General features: G+C 37.3%; 4 protein-coding genes across 4 annotated transcripts; 1 reads left to right on the forward strand and 3 right to left on the reverse strand.

The window, feature by feature from the left end:
- Window positions 1-216: 216 nt before the first annotated feature.
- Window positions 217-1459, reverse strand: GCK72_010865 (uncharacterized protein; the record flags this gene model as incomplete). The annotated part of the gene is made up of 4 exons (XM_053728071.1): window positions 217-443; window positions 491-724; window positions 779-1243; window positions 1291-1459. 4 exons carry the CDS (start codon window positions 1457-1459, stop codon window positions 217-219), a joined length of 1095 nt encoding a protein of 364 aa, XP_053587648.1.
- A 5044-nt stretch (window positions 1460-6503) lies between these two features.
- Window positions 6504-8010, forward strand: GCK72_010866 (uncharacterized protein; the record flags this gene model as incomplete). Its single annotated transcript, XM_003111720.2, has 4 exons — window positions 6504-6613; window positions 6662-6786; window positions 6870-7032; window positions 7083-8010. The coding sequence occupies 4 exons, from the start codon at window positions 6504-6506 to the stop codon at window positions 8008-8010; spliced, it is 1326 nt and encodes a 441-aa protein (XP_003111768.2).
- A 578-nt stretch (window positions 8011-8588) lies between these two features.
- On the reverse strand, window positions 8589-9647 carry GCK72_010867 (uncharacterized protein; the record flags this gene model as incomplete). Its single annotated transcript, XM_003111469.2, has 3 exons — window positions 8589-9029; window positions 9085-9201; window positions 9258-9647. 3 exons carry the CDS (start codon window positions 9645-9647, stop codon window positions 8589-8591), a joined length of 948 nt encoding a protein of 315 aa, XP_003111517.1.
- Window positions 9648-12804: 3157 nt separating this feature from the next.
- Window positions 12805-16883, reverse strand: GCK72_010868 (uncharacterized protein; the record flags this gene model as incomplete). The annotated part of the gene is made up of 3 exons (XM_053728072.1): window positions 12805-13322; window positions 14560-15034; window positions 16833-16883. The coding sequence occupies 3 exons, from the start codon at window positions 16881-16883 to the stop codon at window positions 12805-12807; spliced, it is 1044 nt and encodes a 347-aa protein (XP_053587649.1).
- Window positions 16884-18096: the final 1213 nt, after the last annotated feature.

Here is an 18096-nt window from a genome sequence, read left to right on the forward strand (position 1 = left end):
TTCTTTGTTGCAATACCCCGTGTATGCAGTTACAGTAGTTTCCATTGCATTATTATTTTGTTTGACCTCGCGGTGAACTTCATCAATCGCTTTCTATAAGTATGGTTTCTTTTCTTAAAATGATATTTGAAGAGTAAAACCTACAGCGGTTTTGTTAGAAGTCAACTGGATTCCTTTCTTGATAGATGAAGAAACATTATTTTCAGCAAGATCCTCTTACATGTCTGCACGTCTCTTCAAGGTTTGATACCATTGAAATGAGGAATACCCGTCGGGTTTGTGACGGAGTTTTTCAGGAAACTCTTCTCGAATGAATTTCACAAAAAACCTATTCGCATCCTTCTTGAATTGTTCATTGTTTCCGAGAAAAGTGATCAAGTCTGCGGAAGAAAGTTTGTCCGCTTCGTCTTTAATGAAGTCAAATGAAATATGACTAGGACGAACTGAAAGTAAAATTTTGTGACCGAATGGCAACTTTGATATCACTCACGTCCAAGATAAAATTCGGTTGGATCGTACTCGTTATCGTTCGAGTTTCTCTCAGCAGCATCAAGTGTTCCAGAATAAGGATTTGGTGCTGGATTGCTCTTTTTCAGCTCTGGTTTCGGCTCAAACCCTTCATCTCTCAAATGATTTGTCTTTTTCGGAATCCGTCCAATTCCAGCAGGGACGCCATCACTCCAATTTCGAGGATTGTTGATTGAATCGACTTTCTTTCCAGTTACTACAGTAGGTTTTCAACCTGTAGATGAGTTTCCTGGTTTATTTGAAATCGAACCTGTATGGTGACGTTTGGCATTTCCCTGAATTCGTTCATTGGTGGGCAGGTGTGACGGTGGTCCAACTTTTGACGATTGATATCCAGGCTTCTTTGTATTTGAGCCAAGAGGAGGAGCCACGGTACTATTCTCTAGCTTTTCTGTGGCACTTTTCAATGCTTGATACCATTCGCGATAAGAACACAGGGAAGGTTTTTCTTTCTCTTTTCCAGGAAATTCGCGTTTGATGAATTTAGCAAATTTCTTTTCCGCTTTAAATTGGTCGTGCTTTTCGATAGTAGCCAGCAATTCGCTCGGTGAGTGTTCATCCGAAGACTCATCATCCGAATCTCCAACAGCCAACACTTTCTCAGTTGATTTCCGTGTGTTTATTTGCGAAATTGATTCACGAGGTTGGAACATACTCTCCTTCTTTTCCAATCCATAATTTAGTTTCGAATCGGTATTTTTAGAATAATTGAAACCTGTAATATCAGTGTTTTTACCAATTTACAACTGTGGGAATACTTACGATCAACATTTTTCGAAGGATAATTATTATCCGATTCTTTAACAACCAACATTGTCTTAGCAGTATCTGTTTTCCGATTGTTCTGTTGTGAATATGATTTGCGTGGTTTGAACTTGCTCTCGTTTCTATCTAGTCTTTGAACTCTAGAAAATTGGTGTAGTGAGACCATCGTTGAGAAATTCTGAAACTTGGAAAGTTGGGAAATAATTTCATACTGTGACCTAACTTTACCCCACTTGAGAAAGTTAGGTCATGAAATAGAAACTCACCAAAAAACTACACATAGCCAATCTACGCGATCTTGAAACTCTGATAGGTGACATTGTAAAAACTGAAAATATGAACTTCAAGTGTAAAAATATGGAAAACCTCAAATTTACCTGATATGAGATCAAGTCAAGGAGATTCCAGAATACCAGAATAAATACAAATATACAGATAGGTTTAAGTATTTTGAAAAAATCATACTAAAATTAAGGGTAGGTTCATACACACTGAACCAAGGAAAGAAGGGGAGTAAAATGCAAGAATGAATTGATGGAGGAGCATCGGAGCAGGGGAGAGGGGGTTGGAGACGCAGAGACGATAGAGATAGTTTTTGTGAAGTTCAGGAAGATAAGAAACACTCAAAGGTAGTAGAGGAATGGGAGAGACACAGAGATTCCTGGTGCTAGACGTCGTAGCTGCCGGTTTCAATTGGCAGAGGTCACTGATTTTAGAAGGAAAGTGCTGAATGCTACGTCTCTGACTTCAAAATACCCTAAAATGTTCCAAAGATAAACATGATTTTTAAAATGGTTTCAGTGGTGATTCAATATTAGTTTATTATTCAATTATCAAATGTCAGAATGGAACTCTTGATCCAGAGTTCGGAAAGATAAAAATAATTTAACAGGCCGAGTATTTATACTTATTCTCTTCGGCTCCTGCCTCGTCAGCTCCTCTCCTCTATTCATGCAATTCTTCTGCAGAGGCGTTGGAACGTTGTGATATCGTGCTTCTATGTACCGCACTTGATTGACCTTTCTACCGCGGCTCCTATAATTGATGTCTTATCCCCTGCTCCTCTCGGGGTCACCTGCTCTCTCCGTTGTACTTCTCCGCCAAATGCTTAGGTGTCAGTTGCCCTTCCAATTGCTCGTCTTATTTAACCGCTATCATCTTCTCGATCTTGATTGATTGCTTTTCTCTGCTTGATCGTCGGTTACGACAATTTTTGAAATGATTTATTGAAGCAAACAATTAAAATAATTTGAGTATAAAAGTTGTTTTTAGTATGGAACTGGTTACACAGTCGTTTTTGACAGTGGAAGTGGTTCAGTCGTTGATGGGAATCTCAGATTTTCATAATCTGTAATAATTATTGTAAAGTTGGCAAAACATTTGAAGTAAACCTTAAGTACTGTCAAACCAGCCATCATTATCTTCTTCTATTCCTGCACTTGTAAGGTACCTCTTTCAAATAGACTTCTGACGTCATTCGGAGGAACTGAAATAGACTATTTGAGTAGTGTTTTATCCATTGAACGTTTACAGTAGCCCAAAATCGAAAAGAGTGAAATGAAATATGCTTACCTCATATTGAAAGCGGTGAATTGAACATTCCTTGAGGTTGAAACGACCCGATGGGAACATGGAGTTTTAGACGAAAGCCTGGAAAGAAATATTGAAAAATGAGGTATTAATGTCATGAAGTATACCTTCACCACTTCTGCAACACTTATAAATCCTCTGTGGTTTTATTGTAGACATCCATTTCATCAAACCGCCGTCGCATGAGGAATCGTTTTTTGATCAGCTTCCTGACCAGTTTCCAATATCAAAATGCTCCCGTAGGTCACAATCCATGAGATCCAATGAAAAACGAGATCACAGAATACCAGAATAAATACAAATATACAGATAGGTCCGAGAATTTTGAAATAATCAGACTACAACTAAGGGTAGGCTCATACACACTGAACCATTATGAAGGGGATTAAAATGCACGAATGAAATGATGGAGGAGCATCGGAGCAGGCAAGAGGGAGAGAGTTGGAAACACAGAGAAGATAGAGATAGTTTTTTGTTAAAAGGTCCGGAAGAAGATAAGAAACATGTACAAATAGTAAGGAGAAGGGAGAGACGTATAGAAGCTGTGAGATGATGCACCGGAGCAGTTGTTCTCTGGCGGAAGTTCAGATCTAGACAGATTTTTGAACTCTGATTAGTGTTGTTTTTATGTTTTTCGAACTCATTATAAATACTTTTATTAAATTTGGAGCGTTGAACATGTTTTATTGAAACAAAATACAATAGATGAGATCCAAAAATCTGAAAAGCCACCAAAATCTTTCAAAAAATTATCAACGTATATTCAACACTGTGTGAAGCTACAACTGGCTAATGTTGGATGCGCACATCAATGTGGTAGCCTGTGGAATGCGTGAAGTCGTCAAACATCTCCATAAATACGCCTTCAATGATTAAGAGGCACTATCTGTAAGAGTGAGAATGTTTGTGTTGAGCCTTGGCACAGTTGCAAAAAGTTGTTTCAATCCGAACTCTTTTTACAGCATATATATCCCTATGGTAGTGATTTACAAAAAATATGTCACCAGTTCCATATGACGTCATCATAGGGAAATAGGCCCAATAATTGACTTTTCACCCAAAAATTTATAAAAATTTCAATTTTCCAGATAACTCTTCGAAACTTTTGGTACATGTTAGGAGTGTTTTTGGCTACCTCTGCACAAATTTTCGGCCCCCCAGACACCCCAAAAACCGATCAGATAAATTTTATTTTCATGTTTTTTCAACTTTTCTCAAAAATTCCCTCTAGAAATCCTCAAATTTTAAATCGTTAACGCATTCCCCGCAAAAAGTTCTACTAGAGTCAATTAAATTCATCAAAAAACAGGAAAACCTTTTTGAGATATTTCGATTTTTTCAAAAATCACATAAGGGTCCCCCCTTATGAAAATTTTTTTTTGCCAAAAAAATCCCAAAAAAAATTAGCTCCGAAAATAATCAGAATAATGATAAAACACGTGGAATAAGCCAATTACAAAATATTAGATCTCAGAAATGTGTTTGAACGGATTTCATTTTTTTTGCTCATCCAATTTTTTCCAGTCTTTTCCCGTTTTCATCAAAAATTTGTACAGAAGTCCTTAAATGTCAATAGATATCCTGATTACTCGCACAATTTAACATATGATTCAACTAAAATTAGTAAAAAACAGGAGAACCGTTTCGAGATTTTTTAATTTATTTCGAAAATCACATAAGGGTCCCCCCTTATGAAAGAAAATTTTTATCGAAAAAATAATTTAACATGTTTATGATGCAAAAACGTTCAAACTATAATAAAAGGGTTGTTGATGTTCTATCAATGTTCTCAACGTTTTTTCATTAAAATCATATTAAATTATTTTTTCGATAAAAATTTTCTTTCATAAGGGGGGACCCTTATGTGATTTTCGAAATAAATTAAAAAATCTCAAAACGGTTCTCCTGTTTTTTACTAATTTTAGTTGAATCATATGTTAAATTGTGCGAGTAATCAGGATATCTATTGACATTTAAGGACTTCTGTACAAATTTTTGATGAAAACGGGAAAAGACTGGAAAAAATTGGATGAGCAAAAAAAATGAAATCCGTTCAAACACATTTCTGAGATCTAATATTTTGTAATTGGTTTATTCCACGTGTTTTATCATTATTCTGATTATTTTCGGAGCTAATTTTTTTTGGGATTTTTTTGGCAAAAAAAATTTTTCATAAGGGGGGACCCTTATGTGATTTTTGAAAAAATCGAAATATCTCAAAAAGGTTCTCGTGTTTTTTGATGAATTTAATTGACTCTAGTAGAACTTTTTGCGGGGAATGCGTTAACGATTTAAAATTTGAGGATTTCTAGAGGGAATTTTTGAGAAAAGTTGAAAAAACATGAAAATAAAATTTATCTGATCGGTTTTTGGGGTGTCTGGGGGGCCGAAAATTTGTGCAGAGGTAGCCAAAAACACTCCTAACATGTACCAAAAGTTTCGAAGAGTTATCTGGAAAATTGAAATTTTTATAAATTTTTGGGTGAAAAGTCGATTATTGGGCATATTTTCCTATGATGACGTCATAGGGGACTGGTGACATATTTTTTGTAAATCACTACCATAGGGGTACATATGCTGTAAAAAGAGTTCGGATTGAAACAACTTTTTGCAACTGTGCCAGGAGGAATCCTCTTCTTACAGACAACGCCTCTTAAATGAAGAAGTGCGCAACCGAATGTAAGAATTCAAAAAGGTAAGATTACTGTAGCCGGACTTTTCGGTATTCTTCTGAACTTCTATACTTGCGACTTTAATTTAATTTATTGACTAAAAAAATAATCAATACTATACACTAGAGACCTGATCAAGCCCCTCACGAGGCGACAGACCAGGTAGGGGTGGGGGGAACAAATAAAAGATAAAAATTGAGAATCATAATGGCAAGATAGGATTGGGGGAAGGATTATAAAACCGAACTGTGAAAATAAAACCGAACTGTGAAAAAAAAAAGACTTCAGATCTTCTATTCTCGCGACAAAGTTGTTCTATGAATTATGAATATCTCTCTCAAATTTTCGGCTAAAAACTGATATTGCTGAGAAAAAACCGTAAAATTCATGCGGTTTCTGAGGTGATTTTCATTTTCGGTTCCTCTTTTATTCCTTATTGCTCTTTATACTTCATGTCTACTAACTCTAATGTTACCTGCCTTTCAGTTCCTTTCTTCCATATTTTCAAATCAGCTATTTATGTGAAGCTTAGAATTTAATCTATTTTCATTCAGAGAAACAGTGGTTCAACAAGTGTTTTTCTAAAAACTCGGGATACTGTAGTTTTCTCCGTGAGACTTTGAATGCGTTCAAAATCAACGAAAGTGGGTGTCATGGGAAACTGGATCGATATTGTCATCTCTCCCACCTTTCTACTTTTCTCCGTTTGCCCATTTACACAGAATATTCATTCATTCCTCCCTACCATTCGCTTGTATCATGCCAAATTCCAATTCTTCCGAGGTTTTCGACAAATCCCTCAGCTCCAAAGTATTCGATAACCCCCATCTACTCGAAATCATTGTCAGCCATCTAGCCTGGAATTGTGAGAGTAATTTAAGCACTCGATTAATCAATAAATCATTCGATTCCCTATTTCTTCGAATAATTAGAAGAAATCATCGAAAAATGAAAATAGAGTTTATCGGAAGAGCGGAGAGATGTGAGGAAACCGCCAAGGATTGGATTTTCATCAACTATCGGAAAATGAGAAAATCAATAATTCTCGGTTATTTCAAGTGAGTTTCTAATTACTCTTTTGTAATTTGTATCAAAGCGATTTCCAGTTTTCTTAACAAAGTGGCCGGTGTGAAAGTGGAAGAAATCATCACAAAAAACTTATGGAAACCTGAAGAGATGTTCGCTCGATACCTCCATAAAATTATTCATTCGGATTTAATTGGCGGGAATCGTAAGTTTACCAGAAATTCAAGAAACTTTTATTATTGACGTATATGCTAAAAATCGCTTCGACAGGTTATTAACACATTACAGGAGGAAGTGTTCGCAGACTGATTGGACTGGAAGAAGTGTGTGAAGGATGTGCGGATTGTGTGGATATGGCCAGACGATGTGTGGAGTATGGACCAATAAGGTTTCGAGTGTTGAATCTGATTAAGAATCCAATTCATTATAGAAAACTGCATATTTCTGATAAGTAAGAGTAAACTTTCATAATTGGTTTAGTAGTTGTCAATGATAATTCAGATTACTTGAAATTGTTGCCAATTACTGTTCACGGAAATCGACTACAAAACAGGAGTGTTTCAAACATTTGAATGACATCATACGACCCTCTATTTCATGTGATACACTGGTTCTGTGGATATGTGAAATGAGAGAACACTACGTTGACGGAGTTCGGATAGTAGCTCATTTCGCGATGCCACGAGAAGTATTGGATGTTATAATAAGGAAATGGAATGTGAAAACAATTCGAATGAATATGACTGTATGCACAAGTGAGAAGATATGCCGTGAGAAATGGATAGATGGAGGATACTTCACGAAGATCAAGTTGGATGATCCATACTGGAAAACGGGTCAATTCGGTGACTTGAAACTCCAACATGTATCCGTCAAAGTGTCGGATTCATACGATTGTGCTGGTGGCCTAATGTACAGTAACCCGAAAACAGTTTATGAGAAGAGTTTTGAGAACTACATTGCGAATCTACGAAGACTTTTCCAAATGGACAAATTATCGATTGATTTCAGTCACTGGAAACATAGACACAGTGCTAGTTTGGAAGAATTCATGAAGAATATATTGAGAGTGATTCAATTGGAGAAACAACGGAAACTCGAAGTGAATATTCAGTTTTTCACCGAGATTTCCAGCTTTAAAGTGGGAAATTCTGAAGAATTGGCTGAAACTCCTTCAGAATACTCGTTGCTCAGTGATCGACTGGAATGTATCCGGAAGTCTGTCCCATTAGATGTTGTCGAAAGTGGTCCAGAGAGATTAAATATGATTAAATGGGTTGGGAGACGATTTCAGATGAAGGATATGGATAATCATTTCGCACTCAACTTGAATATTTATATAAAGGAAACAGAGTTGGAGGAGTTGAATGTGGGTAAGGGATTAATGGAGAGACATCCGAATAGCTTGATTGGAATGTTTGTCTACTGAGAAGTTGTCATGACTGTTGTTAGCCTCAATCCGTAATTTCTCTCTCTAGAGATGTCTCGTATCAAGAAATAGTCAATTACAGAAGGCTGATCCCTTTACCATCACAAATTTAATTTAACTGTTATTGTACGTTTCACAACTTTCAATATTTTAATTTTGTCTTTTTAAAAGTCAGTTGTTTTTCTACAGAAATAAATTTGTTATTTTGTTTTGTAACTCTTGAAAATTCTTGAATTGCATACTTATTGAATGCTTATAAAACGTGAAAATAAGCGGCGGCGATTGCCGCAAGTAACAGCCCTAACTTTTATTCGATGGACGGACAAGAGATGTTGTGCTCTTTTGATACGTTGACAAGGCAATGGCCTTTCGTTCTTTACAAACTGAAAACAAAGAGAAATTTGGTATACTTTTGAAAATTTATTTAACTGAACGAAGTAGAGATGGACAGATGAAGTGATGAATGAATGAATGAAAGAAAAGAGATCATAGCAGAAGGGAGTGGAAAGTGATAGAAAGGTAGGTCTAAGATAAATGACAACAAGATATAAATAAAACATGAATAGAAGTGAGAGGACTTAGGCATCAACAGTGTCATCCTTCTCAGTTGGCTCAACTGGCTCAACTTTCCCTGGAGGAGTCACATCTAGAGCCGGTGCATCTGGAGTGAATGGTGGAGTTGGGAAGAATGTTGGGAAGAATTGGTTGGTGTTCATGGACTGTTGGAGGGGGAAGGCCATTTGGCAGAACAACTGAAACTGTTGGAGGAGAACATCTGGTTGTGAGAGATTAGTTGGGAACAGAAATGGGAAAGTGGGAACATCGATTGGTGCTGGAGAAGGAATGGAGGGAACAGTAGAGTTTGACGTGGATGGTTCTGGTTCCTTTTTCATTTTCTTCGTAGATTGCGAGTTGCTCTCCGCTCCTCCTGATGCCGATTGACGCTTCATCCGATGATCCAGACGGCTTCCTGTTGCGTATGGATTGGTGTCAGTTTTGAGTTGGTTCAGTGCGTCACTCTGAAAAGATGAATATTAAGAGATCATCTAGTGGTCTAGACTCAATGAAACTTACATGATATGCTGTCACAGTGATGAATGCAGTGTAGTCAATCTTTGAGATGTGAACAATCTGATCTCCCTCGTAGATTGTCAAGACTGGGATGTATCTGTGTTGAGCGAAGAGATGGACCTGTAAATAATTGAATTTGAAATCTGAAAATATCAAAAGAAATGTATGAAACTTACGAATGATGGTCCTTTCTTCTCATTTGACTTGCGATTGGTGACTCTGATCTGATCGAAGCTGAGTGGCTTATCCATCCAATCCTTTCCAAGTTGTAGACCATTTTGATGAAATACTCCACGTGGAAGTCCTTTCTCTTCAGTTGACGGAGATTCTGTCCATTTTCCACCGACGAATCTCAATTTCTTGTCATCGACAAATTCGAAATGCATGCTGATCACGTAGTACTTCGATGGGTCCAACCCCATGATAATATACTCCAGAGTAGGGAAGATACGACGACCAGGAGCTGTGATGTTCATCTCGTTGGTCAGCTCGAAACAATTCCTCCAAAGAGCGTCAGTGTTGCTAGAGAGTGACACAGATATGTCTGTCATCTTTAAGAGAGACATTTTTAGGGGAAGTGGTAAGTGAGTTGGATAGACGAATGAGAATGAAGGAATGAGATAGGTATTTATTCTCTTCTGTGAGATGGTCCCGCCTCGACGCAGCCATCTGTTGCTCCGCCTCTTTTTTTTTATTACGCGGGCAATTGGGAGGTCCTTACCTACAGAGAGGCAGGGTGTGAATTATTTTTCCCAGGAGCAAGGAGGATACTGTTTTGGGTGAAAAGGATTGATGAAAGCAGGTCTATAATATAAAACAACAAACAGAGAGGAGTCAATAAAGGGGATTAGTAGAACAAGAAAGAATGTTTTATGGGTGTAGATACTTGGGCATACAGAAAGATAATGGTATCAAAAGGATCCGAATTATTATGAGAATTTAGAAATGGCTCAATAATTTTAAAATCGGGGCTCGAATGAAGGATCAAGGATGCACCATAACTCTACAAGGTAGACACATAATTGTTGATAACACATTTTTACAAAATCTGTTGGCTTTGGATCATCAGAAACACATCGTGAGAGACGTGTCACCAACCCCTGATTTTAGGCACAGAGCCAACTATTTTACCTCGAACAGCATTCCTACGGTGACACCATTTTGTAATTGGAGTGATTTATTCATAGTTTTGAATTCTACGCCTTATTGAAGTAAAACCAAATTGATATTTCAATTACTTCCTTATCCGGAGTCTGTATGTTGGCACCGAGCTAACATTTTTGTGAAATAGCGCAGAGAAAGACGCTGTTAAAATTGTGTAGCTAGAACATTCTAGTGATTTCGGGAATATCAACATTTTTGAGTTCAGATGCAATCTTCAGCTTTCAGATGAAGGATTTCTTGAATTCACATAACTTGACAACGTCCTTTAAATATAGAAAGTTCTCACACTTCCCAATATTTCCATTTCAATACTCATTTCTTTATAATAGCCATTTCTGTATTCATTTGACAATTCACACGTCTCTCTTTTTCAACGAAATTGACGTCTTCTTTTGTTCTTCCGAGAAACCAAAGCGGCCAGATGAAACGTGTGGAGTGCACCTTTTTTTTTTGCCGCCTGCTGAAATGAGTCTTCAGGTGTGAGAAGACAAGTTCACTGGGAATGAAGATATTGTAATCTTTGTGAGAATGGGTTGGAATGTAGGAAACTGTGTTTAGAATCAAAGAGCCAGCTTACTTTGAAACCCGGGTTATATGAGAATTTGAACTTGTACAGTACCTGGCCGGGCTAAAATGGCACTTTTTCCCGGCCCGCCGAGCATGAACGAGTAGACATCAGAGTTGCATGGAATTCCGACTTCCGACTTCCGACTTCCGACTTCCGGGCATTTTTTCCATTCCGACTTCCGACTTCCGACTTCCGGATAAGAAAATTTCACTTCCATGCAACTCTACTAGACATCCGGCACGTAGTAGGCCCCGTGATTTAGAACTCGCAGATATCTACATTCTGGTATGTTATGCAGCTCAAAATATTGAGTTTGTGCCGGCCCGTTTCGGTCCGATTTGCAAGTATACAAAAAGTTGTTAACTATAAAAATGAAGTCCTAAATAGGATCTACGAATATGGTTTACAGTTGAGCTCACATTACTATCAGTGACAGCCTGACCCATGCTCCAAGTTGTTTTCCATCTCGAGATCACAAGCGCCGAAATCTTTCAGGACTGTGTACACCTTACGTACCTGTTTCTTCACGTTCACTTTCATTGAGCCACCTGCAACTGACTTCTGACACGTTTTGACGTGACAATGTGATATTTGTGCATAGAAGGGGCCATCTTGCTACATGGTTTCAATCAATCCAATTATTTTTTCTCCTTTTTGTTTTATAATATTGTTCTATTGCACCAACCACAGTCTCCCCCGCTTCCAATACGCCAAGCAATGCCGGAAAAAGACGCGTCAATCAAGTAGCTGGCGCAAATTCGGACGATTTTTCGAAAATTTTAGCCCTTGCCGATCTTTTGTTCTGTTACATTTCACGGATTGTTTTTGTTAGAAAGACATTCCTTAGACTGAAAGACGTTCAAAAAGTGTAAAAACTTTAATTTTGGTGGAGTAAATAAAAAGATACAACAGGTTTAACAGTGAAATTCATGAAACTTCAAAAGTATAGAACTCCTCCTACGCTGAATAAAAATCCAACTTTTTGGGCTTAATAGACTCGAAAAACACTAACTTAAAAAAGTTAGCGAATTGTTCTTGGAAAAATTGACCCAGAAACTTTAATTTCCCAAAAAACTGCAATTCAAGCCAAAAAATGGGGTCTAAAATTTGAATTCGCGCCGAAAATGCGAAATGCGTCAACAAAAATCGGCAAGTGCGCAAACAAAAACACGCGGAAAGCGCTACACCGCACCTTGCTTTACCGGAAGCGGGGGAGCCTGTGCCATTACGAGATTTTTTCATTTATCTCGGTACCGGTTCAAACCAATTTCTGAGGTGTAATATCTCGTAATTGGTTCATTATAAGTGGTTTAGTGATATTATGATTATTTTCGAAACAAATTTTTTCTTTGAATTTTTGGTGAAAAAATTTTGTCATGAGGGGGGACCCTTATGTGATTTTTGAAAAAATCGAAAATCTGAAAATTTTCCATTGGTTTTTTGATGATTTTGATTGGACCGAATAGAACTTTTTGCGGGCATTACGAATACGACTCGAAATTTCAGTGCTTCTAGAAGGATTTTTCGAGAAAAGTTGAAAAAACATGGAAATGAGATATATTTGAACGGTTTATGGGGTGTCTGAGAGGCGGAGATTTTGTGTAGGGGTAGTCAAAAGCACTCCCAACATGTTCCGAAAGTTTCCCAAAGTTATCTGGAAATTTGAAATTTTTATGAATTTTTGGGTGAAAAGTCAATTATTGGGCATATTTTCGTAGGATGAGGGGGACTGGTGACATATTTTTCGTAAATTACTTCCATAGGGCTTCATATGCTGTAAAAAGAGTTCGGACTGAAACAACTTTTTGCAAATGTACCAAGGCCCAACACAAACTTTTTCAATCAATTTTCATCGACTTTCAATCATTTTCGGCAGTTTTCTGAGTCCGAAACTTGAAATTTTCCGTTTGTCTTCTTTTCAGCAGAAAGAACTCGTAGTTCTGAAACCCCCTTTCATATTTTTCCATTATTTCACTTAGAAAACTCGAATTTCAGTCATTTTCATCCCAAAACTCACCAGGAATCTCTTTGAGATCCGTAATAGTGGCATCAATCTCCTCTGAATACGCCAATTTCTGAGCATACTTTGTCTGCGTCTCATTGACAATACACGACAGCAAATTCCCGATTCCATCGCCCTTCTTTGCCGACGTCGGTATCATGATAACGTAGTCTGGATCCGTAGCGTGTTTGCTATTGGAAAGTGCCACATTGATCTTTTGGTCAGCGAATTCCCCCACAATTTTCTCCACTCTCGCTTTGAATTCCGAATAGACACTTGTTTTCTGACATTGCAGCAGTTCGTACACATCTTTTCGGGAATTTGACTCGTACCCACTCAGACCATCGATTCTGTTCAAAGCGATTACGAATGGGGTCTTCCCTTTGTACAATAATTTCAACAAGTCCATTGTTCGTGAATCCAAACCGACCATAATATCGACGATGAGTATGGCCATGTCGCTGAGAGACGATCCACACGTACGCAGATTCGAGAAACTCTCGTGACCTGGAATATTTAGGGAATTCGGTATTGAAATTAGCAGAGAAAATAAAGATTCATCTACATTCGATGCATTATCGGTAAAATTTGTCGACAATAAGACACTTTTTTTCCGAGAAATTATCGATAAAAGTCGTCAGAAAGATTTTATCGACATTGTCCGAAGTTCTTTTTAATGTTCGACTTTTTATCAATAAATGTCGACAAAAACCTATTGTTATTGGTTCCATCGACTTTTCTCGATGATCTCAATTGACAAAAATAAAAATTATCGACATTTTATCGACAAAAATCGGTTTTTCGTCGATCTCTGCCGTATAATGATCGATTTACGTCGACTTTTTGTAAATTATCAACACACTTCACAATTTGTCGATAATAAGGTTTTCATCAATTAATTTATCCACTTTTTATCGACAAAATGACTTTAAAAAAAAATAATTTTATCGACAAAATCACAAAGTTCGACTTTTTTCATCTATAATAGGTTTTCCGCCGAAACTTGTGGACATCGATAATTTCGCAAGTTTTTAGCTGAAAAACTCAAGAAAATTACACAAAATCAAAAATTTTCTAAAACTCGCAATTTTCCGTCTAAAACTCACTTCCAGACGGAAAGTTGCGAGTTTTATAGATTTCTGGAGCAAAATACTCAGTTTTTATGGAATGTTGTCAAAATTTAGTGAGTTTTTGAGCTGAAAACTTGTGTTTAAGAGCTCAAACTTCAGAAAGCTTAATTTTTTAAGATTTTTGTACTTTAATTCTTCTGCGCTGCAATTTACTAATGTAAACCAATTTTCAGCGATTTTCAGTCATTACTGAGAGACTTATGGATACAAAACTTGAAAATTTCAGTTTTTCAGCCGAAAATCTCAACTTTCAGCCCCGATAAGCGATTCTATCCGTTTTGAACCATTTTTCCACCCAGAAAACATGAATTTTCAGTAGTTTTCAGAGTTAAAAATTCAGCATTGCCAGATATTTTCAGCTGAAAAACCCACTTCTCAGGCGAAAATTAGATTTTTTTGTCTTTTTTAGTCCGAAACTTCGATTTAAAATACATTTTCAGATGATTTTTAGTCCTTTTCAGTCAAAAACCAAGTCTTTGACCTGAAAACTTCAATTTTTGAAGATTTTTTTGAAAATTTTGGCTAGAAAATTATATTTTAAAGCAATTTTAGTCGGTTTCAGCTGAAAAACTTATATTTTCAGCCCTTTTTATCCATTTCTCTCACATTCTTACCAGCTGTATCAATAACCAAAAGTCCTGGAATCTGCATCTGCTCCATCAAGAATCCATTAACTTCTTGACACCTCTCTTGAATAGCTTCGCCGGACACCTCCGTAGACTCTCCCTCGTGTAGATTGGTCCTTCTGATATTTTTCAGCAGATCCATCTTTCCAGAACCAAAGTAACCAACTACAGAAATTACAGGAGATCTCAAGTTGTTTATGGATCGTTTCGCAGCCGCCGCCTCCTTTCTCTTTTCAATTCTCTCCTTCACACGTTCCATCTTTTCTTCCTTTGTTTCACACTGTCTACGATTCTCCTGTTCTTCCTCGTCTTCTGATTCAGATTCTGATTCTGATTCTGATTCCCCTTCTTTGTTCTCGTCTTCTGAATCCATTGACGTTTTCATCACTTCTTCTGAATTCTCTGAAGCTTCGGTCACAAGTGGAAACATCGTCTCCAGAATCTGCGGTTCTTCTTCTTGTTCCTGAAAAAAACGGGGGATTAGTGGGAATTAAATGCTTAATAAAGTGATTTTTTCACTATTTTCAGCCTAAAAATGAGAGTTTCTGATTATTTTTTGACTGGAGCTTCAGACACTCTAGAAACATGATTCTGCGACGAATTGAGAAGCGATCGTGACTTCAGATGACGTTCTGAAGCTCCAATGTTGTCAAGTGGACGTCAACCGGCTTCAGAAGCTTCTGGAGCGCTTCAACATAATTTCTGAAGAATCAGATATCGTCAAGAGCTTCAGAATCTTCCAGATACCGATTTATGTGATTCTAAATTTTTAACATATTTCAAAAGATTTCAGCACATTTAGGCAGTTTTTGGTAATTTCTCATTCTGAATGCTTCAGACGTCTTCCGAATTTGTTTTTGATTTCTGCTAAACGCTCCAGATGAGACATGATGCTCCAAAATCATATAGTTAGAACCTTCAGAAGCTCTAAAATCTTCTGGGACGTCTTCTTAAACTCATGATCTTAATTTCCGTGTTTTTAATTAATGTTTTGACAATTTTTGTTTGATTTTACGCCTCTTAAGCTTCTGGGACGTCATTTGATGCTCCAGATACCCCGGGAGCTCCCAAGACGTCCAGATGCTCCGAGTGCTTCTGAGAACGGCGGTGCTCGCTTTTAAAACTGTTACGATATAGAACTCCTGAAAATTCAGTGCTGAATATAAACGCGCTCCACTGCACAGGAGTTCTATATCGTAACAGTTCTATTTCGTAACAGTTCTAAAAGCAAGTACCGTCCTGAGAAATTTCCCCCGCATGATGCCCGTCTTTTTCTATTTTCAAAATTCTCAAAATGACGCCTTCTGAGCCAAAAACACTGATAAGGCATAGGAGAATGGAAAACGGAAAAAGTAGCGTGAAACTGTCGGCCTAACAAGGGAACCTATTAAGTGGTCCCTAATGCCAGCAAAAATGACCTATGCAGGTCGAAAGAGGATGTTCCAAAACCTATAAATCAACTTTCAAAAGTTGGCTACGTGACCTGAAAGTGTCTGAAATCTCGATCTGAAAATTGACCATTTTTACCATTGATTTGCTGCATTTCCCCCTCTCGGCTCCTCCTAATCCTGTCACGCTTGTAATAAATTGCGCCGACATTATTAAAAAAATGAATGGCGCAAGTGGTTATCGTCTAGGCGGAGGAAATGTTTGTTCTGGTTCGACCCTTTCATCATTTTTTTTTGTTCTATTTCTTTTTATTTCATGTTTTTTTCAATGCTCTCGGAAGCTATCATAAATCATGAATTTCCACCTGGTGGCACCTCGATCTGTCAAGCGGCAGATCACTCTTGTAATCATCAGTTTGAAATGGAATCATGTTGATGGTGGTACAAAAAAGTTTATGATAGCTTCCAAAAACATTGTAAATAAATGAAATAAAGAGAAATAAAACAAAAATGGTGAAAGGGTCGAACCAGTGCAAACATTTCCTCCGCCTAGACGACAACCACTTGCAAATCAATGGTAATAATGGTCAATTTTCAGATCGAGATTTCAGACACTTACAGGACACGTAGCCTACTTCAGAGCACAAATTTCATACAGAAAACGTGTCTTAGGCGCACCAAACAGAGTCGAATTCTCGCAGAAATAGATCTGGCGCACCTTTCGCTCTTAAAAAGAAAATCTTATCAGTCTGTGTGTCTTGAGCAAACTAGATTTAGATATGTACGGATGTCTGAATGGAAGTGGAGCAGTTTCATATCCGACAATGCTTTGCTTTCCAATTTTGTTATCTCTTTTCCCGAATTTTTACTCACTTTCTCTTTTTCGGAACTCGGATCATCCGGTATCACTGTAGGACGATCCATCGCGAAATCTGAAAATTTTCTGATGTGTTGTTTTATTTGGGGAAATATGCGATCTCTCGCATTCCCCTAGTATGCAGAGAGAAAGTATACGGAGAGAAAAAGAAATGAAAAAGATTAAAAATATAATTTAAAGAAGACTTAAAACGGATCGGGCCGGTCGAAAAAAAAGTTCTCTCGGAACGGTCGGCCCGTTAAAGCTATTAAAAAATTTTTGATATTTTTTCAATATCAATATTCTGAACGTTTTTGCATGAAAAAGGTTGAATTTTTTTCCGATAAAAATTTTCTTTCATAAGGGGGTACCAGGCTTGGTCGGAGAAAAATTTTCGGAGAATCGGAGAATCGAAATTTTCTCCGAAAAAAAATTCGGAGAATCGGAGAATCGGATACTCCGACCAAGCCTGGAGGGGGGGGGGGGTGTTATTTTTTGGATTTCTATGCAAATTATTGAAAAAACGGAAAACAGTGCGCAAAAATTGGATGAACAAAAACAAACACATTTCTGAGGTGTGTTATCTTGGAATAGACTTATTCTAAGTGTTTTATCAGTATTCTAATCATTTTCGGAACTAATTTTTGAAAAAAATTTTCCCAAAAAAAATTTTCATAAGGAGGGACCCTTATGTGATTTTTGAAAAATCGAAATATCTCAAAATGGTTCTTCTGTTTTTTTCGATGAATCTAATTGTACCTAATGGCGATTACGATTTGGAATTAGAAGATTTCTAGAGGAATTTTTTGAGAAAATCTGAAAAAACATAAAATGAAATTTTTGAAAGGTTTCTGGGGTGTGTGGGGGCTCGAAATTTGTGTGGAGGTAGCCAAAACTGTTCCCAACATCTAAACGAAAAGTTCCAAGCCTTATCTAGAAATTTGAAATTTTTATGAATTTTTGGGTGAAAAGTCAATTATTGGGCATATTTTCGTAGGATGACGTCATAGGGGACTGGTGACATATTTTTGGGAATCACTACCATAAGATATGCTGTGAATAAAGTTCGGATTGAGACAACTTTTTGCAACTGTGCCAAGAGGAATCCTCATCTTACAGACAACGACTCTCAAACTCATTATTCAATAGTCTCGATATTGGGTTTAAAAAATTGTTTGAGCTAGGGTACCTCTCGGAAAAAATTTTTGACCTAAAATTTCTCTTTTAAAAATCGAGCTGAGAATATCTGAACTTCCAGAATAAAATCAACTGTGATATTCT

Source organism: Caenorhabditis remanei, chromosome III (assembly GCF_010183535.1).
Source record: "Caenorhabditis remanei strain PX506 chromosome III, whole genome shotgun sequence".
NCBI classification, from domain to species: domain Eukaryota; kingdom Metazoa; phylum Nematoda; class Chromadorea; order Rhabditida; family Rhabditidae; genus Caenorhabditis; species Caenorhabditis remanei.